General features: G+C 41.4%; 1 protein-coding gene across 3 annotated transcripts; it reads left to right on the forward strand.

Annotated features, from left to right (window-relative positions):
- Window positions 1–495: 495 nt before the first annotated feature.
- LOC140748070 (uncharacterized) lies at window positions 496–18,789 on the forward strand. Of its 3 annotated transcripts, none has more exons than XM_073080768.1 (21): window positions 496–772; window positions 3,791–3,980; window positions 4,861–5,009; window positions 6,852–6,938; window positions 7,396–7,749; window positions 7,883–8,195; window positions 10,135–10,611; window positions 10,697–11,160; window positions 11,417–11,545; window positions 11,826–12,017; window positions 12,285–12,641; window positions 12,740–12,863; window positions 12,945–15,535; window positions 15,613–15,810; window positions 15,894–16,121; window positions 16,193–16,333; window positions 16,417–16,568; window positions 16,852–17,047; window positions 17,220–17,362; window positions 17,689–17,857; window positions 18,644–18,789. In XM_073080768.1, the coding sequence occupies exons 2-21, from the start codon at window positions 3,791–3,793 to the stop codon at window positions 18,671–18,673; spliced, it is 6,684 nt and encodes a 2,227-aa protein (XP_072936869.1). In that variant the 5' UTR covers window positions 496–772; the 3' UTR covers window positions 18,674–18,789. The 3 variants fall into 3 exon arrangements, with proteins under 3 accessions (XP_072936869.1, XP_072936871.1, XP_072936870.1); XM_073080770.1 differs by lacking the exon at window positions 17,689–17,857 and adding an exon at window positions 17,885–18,047; XM_073080769.1 differs by having other exon boundaries at window positions 12,948–15,535.
- The last annotated feature ends 78 nt before the right edge of the window (window positions 18,790–18,867 follow it).

The raw sequence follows: 18,867 nt of genomic DNA on the forward strand, positions 1-18,867 counted from the left end.
GTTCATGGCTCTTACCTTTATATCTACCTGAATTAATTATCTACGTAATACTTATTACCCACATACTTAGTTTTCTTATTATAATGTTATTTAAAAGATTTACTTCATGACTATATTTTTGTAGGTAATCTTCATTGTCTTATTATTATGGACACAAGTTTCATAATTTTCCTGGCTAATAACCACCATATCATTTACCTACAATAAAATTGGCTTTCTAGGACATAAATATTTAACGTTTGACCCATTATTTATTATTAAGTTATATTAAAAAGTACCCAAACTTATTGATGCTGCTAGAGACAAAGAAAGATGAATATCTACGTATTTAAAGGCTTAATGATGAGCATAGTGTTATTTCATATGTAGTAATAATTTAGGTTAGCGATTAACTATCAAAAACAAATCTGCGATGTACCGAGGTGCTTAACGCCGGCGAGAGGGCGCATACAGTTTAGTGCGGAAATAGCTACGCGTCGTAATTTTAGTAGAATCAGGGCAACGCGGCCGCGGACAGAAATAGAGGCGATGGCGGCGCACGAGTCTTCGCGCTGTCAATTTCATCCGGATAGGGCGCAAGATTAGCGGGTGCCCGCTGCGAGAGGAACCCGCTCCTGGTGCCACCTGCGCGCTTCGAGAGTGCCGGACCCACTCTCCAAGACCCGGTTGCATAATTCCGTGATCCTACCAATAATGCCGTGAAAAGTTTGCTCCGTGCTAAAAGTGTCATTCGTTCCAGTGTTTTGGATAAGAAAGTGTTCTGAAGGAAACCGTGAGTACCGTGAGCACATTAAATATTAGAACACAAAAATACGATTATTCAGTAAATTTCATTTATAACGAAAGTAAAGTATATGTACATTTTATTGAAATGTATACAATGCACCCGATATAAATAGGTAAATATCTTCGATATTTTGGGATATGAGAGGCGAAATAAATGGGTCGACGAAGCGTCGGCGACGCGGCACCGCCCGCTCTATCCCGGTCACAGCTGCTGTTTCGTTTGCACATGATAATGCTCTATTATTATATATAAATGTATACCACTCAGACACTATAAGTACTAAAGCTTTTCCCCTTGCAATAAGTACCAAAGTTGCTCGAAGGATACGCCCACAACAGTTCTGATTCAGTTCTAAAGTTCGGAACAAGTGCAGTTTGTTACGTGACGTATTAACCTCTTCAATGTTTCGGTTGTTAATAAAACAAACCATCTGTTAAGCAATCAATTAAACGGAATTTTAAGAAATCGGTAACTGGCTGAATTTATGGGTACCGGTATTTATAACAAGACCATTGCTAACACACGTTTGTTTATTTACATATCAACCTACCAGCGTACCGTTAATAAGTTGAATATTTTATTATCTATATAACAATCAGCTATTACTATCGCTTATAATATTACACCTGTAATAAGAATATTGCATACGAGTAAATCGCACGTAGTACGTGGGTAACAACAAAAGATGCGAGCAGCGAGACCAAATTAAAAATCTCGCTCTACCCTCAAAACGTTCTAGCCGTACTACTCTACATAGAGTGTCGGAATTGCAAACAACGAGAACTTGGGAGAGTGTAACTTCGCGTGATATTAGACTAGTCTATACTCTATATTATAATGTGAACGTGTGTATTTTCATCAACTAACCTACTTGAGTCGGCGTCTGTCTATCCCATTTTGTTTATTCGATTACTTGGGAATAATCCTCCGAAGCCATGAACAAAATTATTACTATTTATACCCATTCTTTAGGGATAGCAGCTAGCACCCCATTTGTGGCCGGATTAAATGCAGATAAGCGAGCATACTCGCTTAAAACGTCTACCTAAAATATTATAAAAAAGATATATTTTTACTAGCTCACCCGGCAAACGTTGTGTTGCCATATGAATAAAAAAATTAAGGGTGAACAACCCTTATCACTTAAGGGTATGAACAATAGATCGTAGCCGATTTTCAGACCTACTGAATATGCATATAAAATTTGATGAAAATCAGTAAAGCCGTTTCGAAGGAGTACGGTCACTAACACGTGAATTTTATATACATATAAGATATTTAAGTAATTTTAAGGTTTTAATCTCGGCCAAGGTAAATATTTAACGTTTCTGTATTTCTAAGAATATTTGCGAATCGTAAACATAGAACAATTTATGTTAAATTAAAGAACACATTAAGATAATACTGTCCAACTTCTTTACGAATAGGATTTCATAATTATGATAAATAAAATATATAACTATCACAAAAATAGCTGCTCATTTTAACAGAGAATATCTGAATGACAATACCGGAACTGGCTCGAGTTGGTAATGTCAAGAAACTGGGTAAATGTCTCACGAAAAACATTGTAGGCCGCGTTCCAAATACCTACAGTCGGTATTTTCGGTGTTTATTTTGTATGCATTTCCATGACAACACAGAAATAAGGCTCAACTTAAATATTAATCACTAGCTGACCCGGCAAACTTTGTACCGCCTCAAAATCTATTTATCAAATATATTTCATATAGAATATAGCCTATTTTACTCGTGGATAATGTAGCTTTGGAATGGTGAAAGAATTATTAAAATCGGTCCAGTAGTTTTTGGGCCTATTCATTACAACCAAACAAACAAACAAAGTTTTCCTCTTTATAATATTAGTGTAGATAAAACAAAATATGTATTCACATACAAATCCCCCCTATTATACCAACAACGTTTATATACAACTTAGGAAACGACACAGATTGATAATTTAATTAATTAAAACAATATTCATTAATATTGTCAAAGTCTCAAAGAAATAATGATTACAAATTATGAACGATTTTTTGTCTTACGAACAATCTTACATACTTTTAACTACTACTAGGTACTTGGCGTAGGTACTTCATACATACGGCTACATGGTCATAGACACCCACTCTACATAACTCTATCTGGTTTGATATCTTCGAACTTCGCTGTGTCAGCAGATCCAAGCGTTGTTATCATAATAATAACGTTAAATTTTGGAAATTATATTCACATAACAAACAACTGTTTACATTTTTCCAATATTGAATGACATATTTTTTCGTAGGTGTATGTTTTTTTATAAGTTACAAATTGAACATTTCTCACAATATTCTAAGGTTTACAATATTTTCCGTTTATTGGATTTCATTTGAAAAACATTTTAATTCTATACCTACAGTACCTAGGTAGTACCGTTGATGTTGCGAGTTAGCCAAGTGCATAATAGTGCAGCAAAGTAATTAGTAACCGCAATCTGCTTTAATTAGTCTTTCTGATACCTAAGAGTAAGTACTTGCAATTCTGTAAAAGCTTTAAGTGTTTACAACTGTTTTATTTTTTTAACGAAATAACAAACCGACAAATGGCATATTTGTAGTAAGAATATACAAGAATAATGTATAACAGATAAAGTCTAACAACAATGACGACTTTTTTTATAATATAGGAGTAGCAGACGAGCATGCAGTCCACCTGATTGGTAGGTAAGTCGCCACTGCCTCCCATGGACATCCATAGTCAAGCACAGATAAGATTAGTTCTACCTGAGGTCGGCCACAGATGCGCCGCTACCCCCAAGTACTAAGGTGGTATGCCTCGGAAAAGTATCTCTCCCTTACTACACCAAATCATGTAATCATAATTATTTCGAAAGAATTCCTAGTTTAGCTTTTTTGTTTAATGAACAATCGAATACACTAACCTTTAAGCCTTGGTATATTTAATGTAAAAACAGGTTTTGATAACAACGAAAATCAAATTTCTATCCCAAACATTCCCCAGATGTTAAAGAATCGCGGCCGAGAGCCGCGTACGACGGCGCCCAGCACTCCGCTGGCGATGCGCTCCGCTCCGCAGCGCCCGCCGCTCACCAAGCCGGAGCCCGACTACGAGGTGGTGGAGTTCCCCTCCGAGCAATACGTCAACGCAAAGCTCCAGCCGCCGCCACCTCCGCCGCCCAGGCCGCCTACTAGTGAGATTTTGTCAATTAACTTTCTATTTGAATTTTTACTTTGCATAATATTAAAAGTAATACACCACATAAGTACTTAGTTCCACTGCACCAGCTCCACCGCGCACATATTTTCTATTACTAAGTAACAAAAGTGGAGGCTTGTAGCAGTGGTATCAAGATTACTATCGGGTGATAATTAACATGTCCCCCTAAACGACATACCGCTAAACAAATTGCCACTTACGGTTACATAATACCATCACAAATGAACGCTTAAGCTTCAAAAACTTCGGTCATTTAGGTGAAAGTATGTGTGAACATACATACAGATCATCAGGTCAACAGGCAAATAAAAATGCTTCTTTAAAACTTAGACAAGTACTAAGAAACTCGAACCAATTCGAACTAGTTCTAAGAAACCGAACGCTTTTGATCTATTTTTTGTTTAATTATCGCTTAGATTAGAAGAATGCACGACTTAACTGCACATGTCGGCATTATTCCGCGTAAATTACACCATGACAGTCGAAGAGGTAATGGGGAAAAAGTCAGCTTTGTGTTTGTGTGTGCTTTGTGTTTGCATGATTTCGTGTAAATACATGAAATCGTCATCCTTTTGTGGATTTCTTCTATTACAAGGCGGAAAGTTATCTTTGTATTTTACTGATCTAAGATGATTGGTTTTTTTACGATACGCATTTAATATATTTAATAGTTATTATGACATTTAATTATTGTTTTTATAGTTGATTGAATTTGTGATATTGTTTTTTGCATTAATTGTATAATTTGAAATTAGGTGCACTAACGACTTGGGGTTACCTGTAATGTTAGTTTTAAGCCTATGTATGTATTAAATAAATAAATAAATAAGAATTATCGTAACAAAATTCGTCAGATCACCCGTTAGACGCGGGCGCATCATGCGGCCTGTGCGGCGGGGGCGGCGCGCGCGTGCGCTGCACCGAGTGCGGCCGCCGCGCGCTGTGCGCCTCCTGCGACGACATGTACCACCGACACCCCAAGCGCAGGCACCATCAGCGACAGGTACATATCACATGTACACCCCATTGCGAGCACTGCTTTAAACATTCTGCTTCATCATCATCAACCCTTTACTGTCCCACTGCTGGGCACGGCTCCTCTCAGAATGAGAAGGATTACGCCATAATCCACCGCGCTGGCCACAGTGGCGTAGCTACCTAGGGGCTAGGCGGGGCAGTGCCCCGGGGCCCTCAAACTCAGGGGGCCCTCGAACCCTTACCAGAAATCTCGATCGAACGGAACTTTTGGAAATTTCTCCCATTTTCAAAATAAATATGAATTGTTGCAACCCCACTTTAAACATGACAACTCAGTTGAAAGTAATTTAAAAGTTATGCCTAGGGAATTCCCCTAAATTATTTCTGCACTAGTACTTAGTTTTACCTCAACTAACTCAAGCATGGACTGTTCACCAATCATGCAAGGAAATAATGAGCAAATATGGAGTGCTAGAATGCGACCTAACGGAAGTATTCCGCCGTGGGGCCCCGGCGTTGTAAAATAGGGCCTCCCCCTCTCTTTCCGTGGGTGATGTAAGAACCGGCTAAGGGATACGGTGCAGAACACCTATGCACAAATGTGAATAGTTCGCAGACATATGTTTTTTGTGTTTATTTGTCAGTATATTGCGGTTTGGTAGACATTTACGAGTATATATATAAATCAATAAATGTATTGATCGGCATGTTAATGCGCAATCGTATCAAATCGGGGTGCGCCGACACATGGACCCTTAATTTATTTAAGTAAGTAATGTTATGTGACAAATTAAAGGAAAAGGCAAATTTTGAAGAAAATACGTATTTTTTCATACATTTGCATACTAATCCTTAAGGATTATACATAAATACATATGTCATATGGAAGAATTCGTTGGTTAATCAACTAATTCTTCGATGTTATGACATATATGTTTGTTACTTGCGAAAATATAACGGACACATTAGCGTCATAGGATCGTATCCAATCGTGGTCCTATGACGCTTTGATCTGCCTATTTTAAGAACAAATGTCTCTACAGTGAAACATTTTTGATTTATGTGGAAACGTTGTACTTTTGCGGAAACTAAAGCTAGGAAAAATTGTAAATAAAATATAAAATAGTTATTTAGTCAGTTAGGCCCGACCTTTATATGATAAATCCTTGACGATCCTATTTCGTTTTATTAGCCAAACCTACATCCAGTATTTATTGTAATTTATGTTGTTACTGTTTAATATTTTTATTACCTGCCCTGCACTGCACAAAAAAGGGCTTAAATAGCTTAGCATTTATAAAGTATTTGTATATTTCATATTTTTGTTTGATAAAACCTAATCAGTTTCCATAGCAGTGGGGCCCCATTTTTTTATTTGCCCCAGGGCCCTTGGATACCTAGCTACGCCACTGGCTGGCCAAGTGCGAATTGGTAGACTTCACATTCTTCTTATTCTTCAATCTTTGAAAACATTTTTTTTATTTGGATAATTCCCAGGTGTAGGTTTTCTGACGATGTTTTCCTTCACCGTTTAAGCACTTGACTTTGAAAAGTCAGAGGTGCAGAGCGTGCCTGAGATTTGAACCTCGGACCCCTCGATCAAGAGACAGAGTTTTATCAGTGTTATATTGTCGCACGGACGTTCGTTTTATAGGGCCTTTTTTGTATCATATGGATTTGCATCATACTAATTACATACTAATAGTGTATTACTATACGTTACGTTAACTGTGTAGCAAATACGTAGGACACATCTAATAAGCGGTAACATCGTCAAATTATTGGCAAACTGCCCAAAACTAAAAGTTCGTCATAATTTGTGCTCATATAGGAATAAATGCATAGTTTAACATTTTCCGTCTTACAGGCACTGTCCCAATCCCAACTCCGAGATGAACGACCTCCACTGCCGCCCAAAGCCACGCCGCCCGTGCCCCCGCCACGGAGACACAAGGTAAATGACATCATTATTACAACATTCACAACTTTGCAAAGCTTACCACGCGTGCAAATTGCCAAGGAGCAATTGCAAATAGTTGAGCGTAATAAACTGCGCATTTAAATACCATTCCATTTATACATTAAATGTATTTTTAAACAGTTTTGTGTTTATTTAGCTACAAAGCAACATTCTTTAACCTACACGAGACAAGTAGGTATGAAGCCAGGCCAGCAATAATGTTCAACTGACTTTGTTATTTGAATTCAATGTCAGTTAATTGTTGCAGGAATAAACAACTGCAGGGATTGACTAAAAAAAAAGAGTAACTCTCATTAAAAAAGTTATTTGTAGTCATACTTTACTGTCAAGTTTCAATGTGGTCTCATTTACACCGCAACTCACTTACAAACAAATTACAATTGCTTATTATTTGTATTGTTGCTCTATACGTTGTTAATGATTGTTCAAGATTGGCAGCGACAGAGCAAGCGCGAGCCCCAGACCGCTTCCGGTAGACCCACGTCGTACAACTCTCAGCGGGATGTCTGTAGGAACCCTGCCGACACAAACGTCTACAATGCCCCACATTAACCACTTCGCAACGCAAAGAGCCCCACAAGCGATGCCGATGCATCCCCAAGCCAACATGACTCCGAGTGTCTCTCCCCATGTGGGGAGCATGCCCTATCTGCCCTCGAACATGCATCACCCAGCGTCCCCCGTTCCCCCAGCACAAGATCGGGCGAATGCAATGGGACACTTCAATTCTGCTTGGGGAAGACCACAGGGATCACTGCAAAGATTTAACATGTCACCAAATATGGTAAATTTTAATTCTTGATATCATCTTTTTCTTTGTATTAAAAAAAATGGCGTATATAATATTAAGAATGTTGTCATGAAGTAAAATTTATTTCTATTATCTATTTTGAAACAAAGTTGGGCATTTTCAACAGGTACCAGTTCAACATGGCCTCCCACAGGAACCTTGGGACGGTACCGAGCAAATGCTCCCTCCGGTACAGACGCAGAACTGGGGCCGGCCGCTGCGGCGCGGCGCCTCCGTGATGGAGCTGGGCGGCGCGCCGGGCGGCTGCGGCGGCTGCGCGCACTGCGCCGGCATGCCGTGGCGCTACGGCAGCTGCGCCGCGCTCGACCACCCCTGGCCCGCGCCCGCCGCCTGGCCCGCCTGCTGCCCGCCGCACGCCGCGCATCTGCACCCCCATGTGTCGCCACACCCGCCGCACACACCGCAACCGTATCGCAGAGGTATGTTACACATGACCTGTACTTAATATTATATTAGATAGATATATAGAACGACTCCGTGGCGTAATGGTAGCGCGTCTGACATCAAATCGGAAGGTTGCGTGTTCGAGTCACGTCGGAGTCATTGGTTCTTTGGAAACCCTTTTGAAGTCCGCCGCCTCTACGCGGGTGTGATACGCTTGATTGCGCTCTACGGCGCGCCGGTATGGTCGGACAGATTGTCTGCCTGCCGGCGTCGTGCGCGGAAATTGAATTCCGCGCAACGTATGATCGCAATCAGAGTCGCCCGTGGGTATCGTACCATATCGTATGAGGCGGCGACAGTCCTGGGGCGGCTTCCGCCTCTGGACATTCTGGCGGATATGGACGCACGGGTCTTTCATAAGATCCGCGTCCTCCGCCAGAGGGCTGAACCCTTTAACGAAGAGACGGTCGCAGCGCTTCGTAGAAGAGCCAGGTGGCGTGCTCTGAGGTGCTGGCGTGATCGACTCCTGGAACCACACAATATCCGCCAACGGGTGGTCGACGCAATCCTGCCGAATTTCAGGGCTTGGCTGAGAAATAAAGGTCGTGTGACCTTCCGCCTGACTCAGATACTCATCGGACATGGCTGTTTCGGTGAGTATCTGAATAGGATAAGGAGGGAGGAGACGGCCCAATGCCATCATTGTGAGTGCGACGAGGATTCTGCACAGCACACGCTGCAGTACTGTCTAGCGTGGGAGTCTCAGCGGCGGATCCTCGTCGAAAAAGTCGGACCGGATCTCTCTCCATCGGCCGTCATCGGGGCGATGGTTCAGCGTAGCGAAGCCTGGGATGGCATGATCACCTTCTGCAATGACGTAATGTCTGCAAAGGAAGACGCCGAACGAGCTAGGGAGCGCGCTGAACCCGCTCGCAGTTGAAGGAGGAGGCGCCGCGGGCGTAGATAATGCCTCCAGGCGCGGTGTCCCTGTAGTTCCGGGACCAGAATAGAGCTACAGTATCTCCTGCTTGTCGTAAGAGGCGACTAAAAGGGGCTTTCGGGGTTGCGGATGGTAAGAGTGGGAGCTCGAACCGTCCGGCCAACGACCCCGGGAAGGACGGCGGTATGTGTGGTCGCATACCGTCGTATACACCGGACGGTGGGGTGATTCAATCTCACTTGGGCGGAGCCCGACGGGGCAGTGCGCTGAGAGGACTCCGGTTGCGTTCCTTTGGAGATCCCGGAGTCCTCTACGCAGCGCTGAGGACCGGGGGGGTTTTAGTGCGGTAAAAATCCCACATAACCCCGTGTCGCTCCCACGGCACCGGGTACCTTTTGAAGGTTTCCCCCTCGAGAAGAAAAAAAAAAAAGATAGATATATAGAATACTCCTTATTATACACATACAATTTATTTAAACAATAAGCACACACAGGTCAAGCAATATGCAATAGGCGGGCTTATCGCTAAGTAGCGATCTCTTCCAGACAACCTATGCATTAAAAAGAAATGAGAGACAAGCGAAGAAAGAAGGACAGTGAAGAAGGAATAGGCTATGTAGGATAGGATACATGTAGTATATTAGTGTTACAGCAATAGTATGTAGGAATCAAATAAATACAAGCAACAGAAAATGTTCCAAAAACACATAAAAAACAATGACAGTACAGTACATATGAATAAGACTAAAATGAGAGGTGGAAAATGATAATTTTAAATAATAGTACTGTTAATTATTAGTAACTATTATTAATATTAGGTATTACTCTTCAGTAACCCGAACACAATGTACACGTTCATAACAGTGTCTAAGACAAAGTAATGGTAAGAATATAAAAAAAATACGCGTAAAAGTTTAGACAAGACATTATTATGTATTTTACGGATATAACGAAAACATTTACAGTATAGTTAAAATTAACACCACCAAAAGATTAATCTTCATCTAAGGAAATCCTATTATTATTTTTTCCAGCCGAGAGTCGTGCGGCATCCCGCGCCGCGTCCCGCGCGGGCTCGCGCGCGGCGTCGCCCGCGATGAGCGTGCGGTCGCGCACGTCGCGCCGCCCCAAGCACCGCACGCCCTCCCCGCCGCCGCTGCCCTCCAGCGATGCTGACTCCGAAAGCGAAAATGAGAGCTACCCCCGACCCGTACACCCCAAGCAGACCAAGGAGAATCCCGCAAAGCCAGCACCTGACCAGGAGAAGGATGAAGAGGATTCGTTAGGCCCGGCGCCCCCGCCACCGGACGCCACTTGGCAGTGCGAACATTGCACGTTCGTCAACGAGCCAGGGGTTCGGGTATGCGTCGTTTGCTGCCGGACCCCAACGGTCACTGCCAAAATAATCTCAGATGATAGTATTAAAAATGGAATGGAGAGACTTAAAATTACTGAAAAAAGTTCACCTACCCCTTCACACAAAACAATAGAACACAAACAACCTAAACAAGGTCAGTAATCCCCACGTTTGATTAGAAAAGGTTATAGATTCCTACTTATATTTACTTATTAAATCATCAAAATATGTACTTACAGATCCAAAACCTCAAAGCACCAAAGAAAAAGTATCAACAGGTTGCGGTCCATCCCCGCCTCGGGAAGAAAAATCAAGCAAACAATTAACAAACCCATTGGCAACGCCCACTAAAGAAACTGCTGAGGATACCTTGGAGACCCGCGCGCGACATGATATAGCCGTTGGACCATCTCCACCAAAAGAAATAGTGAACAAGATTCATAACACAGTTCAAAATCACGAGCAGAATTCGTCGACTAGAGCGTCACCTTATCGTGCAGTTTCATCCCAACAAACTTCACCTACAAAGCACAGTATATCCGTCGGGCCCTCTCCCCCTCGGGAGATGAACAACCAGAACAGATCAGCCCGAACATCTCCACCACGACAGAATGTCACGGAAAGGATATTGTCTTCTACGTCAAGTCGAACAAATGTCTCTAATACTGGTACTTCGCCACCACCACAGACCATATCTACACAGGTAAGATAAATCTAATTTTTGTAATTTTTCATTAAAATATGTTGTGAAAGTCTTATTTCCCATAATAGAAACTTTGACGATCAGAGCGTCCCGTAGGTACATGCATCGCTTGTTTTCCACTTTCTTACGTACATAAAATTATCACGTCTGCCGCTACGCCGTCTTTGTATTCGAATCGCATAAATAGACTGTATTATTTTGACACAAAAAAAATGCATATGTAGAAGATGATAATATATTTTTTTTCTGCTTGTAGACTTATGAAGTACCAAGTACCTGGGAGCGCGCGCCGTCAGCGTCGCGCTCGCGACCACGAAGGCGGTTCCGCGACGACGTCGGCCGCGAGCGATCCCACAGTCGACACTCATTATCAAGTGACACACGGGTAATTTTTTTCATCTTTTTCATTTTCCACAGTCTATTAGTAGAGTGACTTATGTTTGTCGTGATATGTATTGGAGACGAAATTGAATTACGAAAATCGATTTTGAATATCGAAAATGTTGATGTGTGACCCTTTGTATATTTCACTGTTGGGGTCAGGTCTATCGGAGCCATGAAGCCTAGAGCATACTGCAGGATACGGCTCATCACCGTGTCGTTCTTTTATGCATAACGAGCAACGATATGATAACGAGACATAAAAAATTTTTTACGTGTTACAGGAGAGCGAGCGGAGCATCCGCAGCGGGCGCACGAGCGGCGGCGGGCGCTGGGAGTGGCGCGAGGTGCGCGACAGCAGCCCCGCGCCCGACAGCGAGGCCGAGCGCCGCCGCGCGCGCCTCACGCGCCGCGCCTCGCACCTCGACCTGCGCCGCGCGCGCCCCGCCCGCCGCTCCAGCCTCTACGGCTCGGAGGTTAACACCATATACAAACCATATAGCTACCATTCGCCATAGCCATCGCATTGCTGCAGCCACACAGCTGATAGACATTTCTAGCAAGATTAAAAAGAATCAGTGAAGAAAGGATACTTACATTACTTTAAAAATACTTCGAAGTAAATTAAGATGAATTTAAGAATTTTATTGATGCAAACTTGATTTGACACTAATATTAATTGTTTCTATAACATACATTCTACCCAGTAATTGAAATAATTTTATTTTCTATCATTGTATCAGGCTCCTTCACCGGAGCCACTCGCCGGCAACAGAGCGATATCACTCGAAGCGCTAGCCGGGTCTGGAGCCAAACGGGAAGCGGAGAGAGGTCTGGAGTTAGCGCGACTGATGAGCGAAGCTGAGAGACTAGGATTCAGCGCAGCGGAAGTTCATGCGGCGTTAGCTCAAAATCCAATAGCACCATTGTCTTGGCTGAGCGAGCGCTGGCCCAGCCTGTGTGCAGGAGTGCGAGCCGCGGCGGCCAGGCTGGCGCCGGGCGCCAACATCACAGAGCTGGAAGCCCGCGCCGCCCTCGCGCGCCACCGTGGAGCGATGTGGCCGGCAGTCACAGAGTGTGTCGAAAGAAGTCGCCGACAGGTAAAATTATTCAACTAACGAGCACTAAATTAATGTTGACATTAAAATACGATACGCTAATTAATGATCGATACGAAATATTATAACGCACTTTTCAGGCAGAAGATATTAGGATAAGTGAAGATGGCCGCATGCGTGGCCACGTGTGGGGCTCGCCGAACGGCGTGGACGACGACGCCGCGCCGCCGCTGCGAGCGGGCGGCCGCGCACACCGCACCCGCGGTAATCTCTCCGACAGAACAAAACATTAACATATCATAATTTCGCCATATCGTCATCATAACAGTCACGTTTACATTTCAGCAGAAGAGAGTTCAGATGAATTCGAAGTTCCGACTACAAACAAATTTCAAGACGACGACTGGATGTATTTACCCCTAGATGTTGATTACAAAAATTCGTATGAAAATGACCAGCTCCTTTTAAATGATGAATATGCAAATGCTACAAATAATTCTAATGTTATAAATAATGCAAATACGCCGAGTAATGACGATGTTGCAAGTAATTCAAATGTCGCCAATATTAATCAGAATCCTGAAAGTACCACCGCAATTGAAAATAATGAAAGTGCTACAAATAATCAGGTTGACATAGCGGAAAAGCTGAAAATACTACTTATGCAAGCTGGGATACCATCGATCGATGAAAATTTACTCTTAAAAGGTTTACTATCAAATATCTCAAATAAAAATCCAACAAATGAAAAGAAAGCAATGAATACCAGCGTACCAGAAAATAAAAATAATTCATTAGATTTTACACATTTTGAAAATGATTTTATTAATGCATACAATGAATTAACTCGATCAAGTCCATTACCAAACGTTAATAATCAACCAAGTTCCTCAGAAACACAAAATAATAAAGGCACCATGTTTAATAAAACAAAAGGAAATACAAAAAATGCAGATCATAATTTTACCAATAAATTAGGTAAAGTTAAATCAAAAAGTGTACAAAAAGTAAGAAAGACTGATACTGGAAATTATTCCAAAACTGAAATTAATACGAAGTTAGTTGCTTCTGATGAAGTCACCAAAAGCACCCCGCCAATTAATCGACACATATTACAAAGCCCCGACCCAGACGTAATGCAAAATCAAAATTCACCACAAGAAGAAGAAAAGTCTGAAAATCTACGTGACATGGTTGATAACACCGCTAGACTTATTCAACAGATGAAAAATGAAATTCATTCCGACATAAATTCCTTGGATGAACGAAGTAAGTCGCGCAGTGAAGAAGAAATAAGTTCAAATGAAAGTAATTTTGCTTCAGATGAAGATTCTAATTACAGTCACAGTCAAAGCGAATCAGAAGACTTAAGTTCAGATGATAAAAAAATAAATAGTAGTGATGAAGAAACTAATCAGCATTCCGAAAACCAGCCTGTTATAGGTAACAGAACTAGCTCTGAAGATAACGAACAATTTGAGGAAGCAATGGATCATTTAGATAATCAAATAGAAGACTTTAAACAAACAAATATAGAAATTTTAGACTCTATAGCAAAAAGTTTACAAGAAGAACACACTTTTTCATTAGAAGTAAATGGAACAAAAGAAAACAGACAAGATTTAAATAATAATTTATTTGATGCTGTAAACTCATTTGATGAAATTTATGAACAATTAAATAACAACAAACGTGAAATGACTGCACAGAATAATTCAGAAACTAAAAACGATAGTAACATACCTAATCATCCAGAAAAGCCTCATAAAATTGTAATCAAACAAAGTTTGAATATGGTTAACTACAATCCTGAATTTCCTACAAAAGTGTTAATATCTGAAAACAAACCACAATTATTGAAGGCCACTATGAGCAATATAGAACAACATACCATAACCATGACTCACTATAATCCTGAAATTCCAACGAGGTTGTATATATCAGAAAATAAACTACAGACCTTAGTAGCTACTGTTACTGATATAGATGACACTTCCGAGGAAGATTCAGATGAATCTGAAGTTAGTGATGACTCTATTCTACAAGAAGGTTATGTCGAAAATAAAACGAATGAAAACAATAATAATAATGAACAAAAGCAGCCAGAAAACTCGGAAAATCAAGCTGCAACTTTGAATACACCTATGACTTTAGTAAATGAACCGGGCTACCAAACTTCAAGTGAACATAACGAACAGACAAATCTTAACCAAAATGGAGAACAATCGCCTTTAGAAAATAAAAGCACCATATTGATACAGAATAATTTAGATATGAAAAATGATCAAGGTGAGCCTAACAACAAAGTTTCAAAAGACGATCCTTCTATCTCGAATGAAGACAATAAACCTACCAAAACCTCAAATACTAATAAATCAAATATTCCAAAACTCATAAAATCTATGCAGAATAATAAAACAAAAAGTGACAAAACCGCTTCCAAAGTAATCGCTTCAAAAGTACCCGTTCGACGGGGTTCTCTGAAACAATACCCAGCACCCACTCCCCCTAAGTCCCATTTTGGAAATGTACAAAGTGGGCATGTGAAACAGCTTCAAAATCAATTGTTCAACAGTAAACAAATAAAAACTGCTCTAATAACGCCTGAAGTTAAAGCAACGACATCATCAACCTTAAATAAGAAAAAACCTGCGCCCCTGCCGCCATTAACTACTAAAAATCCCCAACAGCCGTCATCACCGAAGTCGAGCTCACCATCAGAAAAGAAGGACCATTTCTTTCGGGAAACATGTCGCACTGAAGATGAATGGACTGATAGTGATTCTGACGAATACGATCAGAGGCCATCAATCAAAGGAAATCAAGAATCCGAACCCACACCTGCACCGTCTACGCCACAACCGATTACATTGCGCCGAATTTCTGGACAATTTATTGATTTAGCCCACGTACAACTGCCAGAAGGCTCGCCCGAGGTAATACTTCGTACGATATTTTTATTTCTAAAAAGCGCTTACCATATATCAATTAATTGTATATTTTAAAACCGTAGAGACAAGCACGAATGTTACTAGCTGAGGGCGCAACAGAGAATTGGGAACAAGCCCAGTTAGCTGTAGAATTAATATCCCGAGGAACGGAACCGCCTGCCGCGCTCCTAGCTGCACTGGAATGTACCGACCTCTCAGCTGCACTCGCTTATTTGCAGCAAGACTGTGAACTTTGCGCTTCCAAAGTTCCAGAACATGAGGTACAGATGTAGAATATTTTAAAAATGTGGTCTTGTGGGCATTACAGGAACACGAAGATATACTTCCTCTTAATACTTTGCAGATGGTGTCTATGTTGCGTTGTACACATCGATGCTGTCGTGAATGCGCCCGACTTTACTTCACAGTGCAAGTATCAGAACGTAGTATCGCAGATTGCGTATGTCCATACTGTAAGGAACCAGAATTAGAAAACCTTCCCGAAGATTCTTGGCTCGAATACTTTGCGCATCTTGATATTCAACTTAAAACTCTGCTGGACCCCGATCTACACGAATTGTTTCAAAGAAAGGTAAAGACAAAATACATTAAATTATTGAGTTTATTATTAGTTCTCTCATTAACACGTATCATCTATTTCAGTTAAGAGACAGAACCTTAGCAAAAGATCCAAACTTCAGATGGTGCGTAGAATGTTCGTCAGGATTCTTCGTTCATCCAAAACAGAAAAAGTTACGTTGTCCAGAATGTAAATCAATCAGTTGTGCTACTTGTAGAAAACCGGTAACTTATTTGTAAACGGTAGTTATTTATAATTTTTATAAGTAGATATTATTAAAAATAATAATTCCTTTGTCTCGTTTTAGTGGTCATCAAACCACGAGGGGTTGACATGTGACCAATATACAACTTGGTTAGAAGATAATGATCCTGAGCGCTCTGTCGCGGCAGTACAACAGCATCTTCGAGAAAACGGCCTTGAGTGTCCTCGATGCCACTTTAAATATTCCTTGTCAAGGTAATAAGCAAATAAAAAAATATAAGTTCCAACATAAACAAACATACTATCAACGCCACCTATTCTCTTTCTCTACTCTCTCTGTCTTTTATCTTCTCTGCCTGCTTACGGTTGTATATTTTGTTTTTTAACATTGCACACATCCCTCAAATGTTAATCACTGTTAGCCATACGATCAACGACACCTATTATTGTGTATCTTTTGTTTTCTCTGCCTGCTTGTTGTTGTATGTCTTTTGTTTAGTAATATTGCACACATCAATCGAATGTTCGCTGTTCGCAGGGGTGGTTGCATGCACTTCACGTGCACACAGTGTAAATACGAGTTTTGCTACGGATGCGGCAAGCCGTTCATGATGGGCGCGCGCTGCGGCCTCAGCGAGTACTGCGCGCGGCTCGGCCTGCACGCGCACCACCCGCGCAACTGCCTCTTCTACCTGCGCGACAAGGAGCCACACGAACTGCAAACTTTGCTACAGGTTTCGATTATTTTATTGCTTTTCATACGTGTAGAATTATAACCAACGATTTTCCGTAGTTGTTAGTTATAGTTCGATAGTTATCTAGTAGATTTAACATATCGGTGTATGTAACCATTTAAAACATATTCGCGTGCGAAACGATGTTACATGAAAAATATATATTTAACAGATGAATAATGTATCCTATGAAACGGAGGCGCCAGAGGGGACCACGGCTAGATGTGCCGTGCAACTGCAACGAGAAACTCCTACGGGTCTCGTTGACTCGGCGTGCGGCAGTGAAGTGCTGCCGAACCAAGCAGGCCTCTGCAAGTACGTATAACAGCAATTAATTAATAACACCACTTACAAGTCAAACGTATTAGTATTACATACATGTTAGTGAATTTTTATTTTGCCTTTGATCTTGTGGAGGCAATATTTTACTGTAATACTAAAGAATTACTAAATGTCTATCATAGTTCTCGATCTAGTTTTGCAAATCTATTAACTTTAGTCGTTATGTTAACATTTCTGAGATGCCAAAGCCAAATGATTTAGGCCCGATAAACCTACAAACGTTTGTCTCTGCGCTAACTGAAATGTAGCAGGATCGGATAGGAGGAGGACGCGGCGGTGAGTGCGGGATGTGTTTGCAGGAACCATTACCTGGAGTACCTAAGCCGGCTGGTGCGCGCGCACAATATCGATCCGCTGCCGATCCTGGGCATCGACGACCTGGAGACGCTGGTGCGGCGCGCGGCGCAGCGCCTGCCGCCGCGGCCCTACGGCTCCCTAGACGGCCTCTACAAGCGGGGGCTGACCGAGGTGTGTTGACGGGCGCTGTGCTTGCAGGGTGCACTACGTGGAGTACCTGGCGGCGCGCGCGCGGGCGCTCGACCCCATCCCCATCATGGACGTGAGCGAGCTGGTGGCGGAGCTGCGGCGCCGCGCGCTGCCGCTGCCCGAGCGCGGGCCCTGGGACACCGACCCCATATACGCGGGGATGTGCGCCGAGGTATACTAGTGTCCGCAAATACCTGACCGCCACTACTCGCTAAAATCTTCGTGAGGAGTAAATTATAAATAGAGTACCACCAACTACTATATAGTTCTCTACCTCCACCAATACATTTATTTTAACTCGCCCTAAGCTTTGACTAATTCTTATTTTTATTATTTAACTACAAAAATAAAAAGATAATAAAGTTTTTATAATGTAAAAGAAGTAAAGAATAAAGATTCTGCAATCAAGATTCGTATTCGTAAGAAGTTTTCGTATACCTAAATAATGGTGTCCTATCACATACAATCGAATATTTTCGTTATTTATTTGTGGCTCCAAAAAATCGAAAACGTCTATTGATGCTGTTTTATTTTCATTTTTTAAATGGTTCTCACATTTTCTGACTAAATGTTCAAAGGTTTTATTTATTTATAATTTCGAGTAAACCTATTACGTCGAAAGGTACAACGAACGATCTCTACTCTGGCGGTGTCCCTGCTATACTAAGTACTACTAGAAATAAAAACTGATATTCTCTTGTCTATAAACTATTTCTAACGACCCAATTTACAAAATTAATAATGCATAACTGTGTCCACATTTTACAGATTGTCAGAGATAAAATTCCTTTGGACTGAAAACCTGGGCGTCTACTAAGAAGAAATAAATGAAATACGATAGATGGATTGAATATCTCAGCACAGTATAATATAGTTCTAGTCTAATTCAAATACAGCTTCATTAATAAATTTTCTATTCTGGTCTGTTCTGCATTAATTTACCATTTCCTAATTGTATGTGGAGTATATACTTATTTTTAAGAATTTATTTA

This window comes from Epargyreus clarus, unplaced genomic scaffold (genome assembly GCF_041222505.1).
Source record: "Epargyreus clarus isolate Ecla_fem2 unplaced genomic scaffold, WU_Ecla_fem_2.2 ptg000015l, whole genome shotgun sequence".
Classification (NCBI taxonomy): Eukaryota; Metazoa; Arthropoda; class Insecta; order Lepidoptera; family Hesperiidae; genus Epargyreus; species Epargyreus clarus.

What these genes read in the sequence shown, in the direction of transcription:
- LOC140748070 (XM_073080768.1), top strand. Translation starts at nt 3,791, where the DNA reads ATGTTAAAGAATCGCGGCCGAGAGCCGCGTACGACGGCGCCCAGCACT. An exon ending in AACCAAGCAGGCCTCTGCAA is followed by an intron (nt 17,363 to 17,688) that starts GTACGTATAACA and finishes ATGTGTTTGCAG; the next exon opens with GAACCATTACCTGGAGTACC. An exon ending in ACAAGCGGGGGCTGACCGAG is followed by an intron (nt 17,858 to 18,643) that starts GTGTGTTGACGG and finishes CACATTTTACAG; the next exon opens with ATTGTCAGAGATAAAATTCC.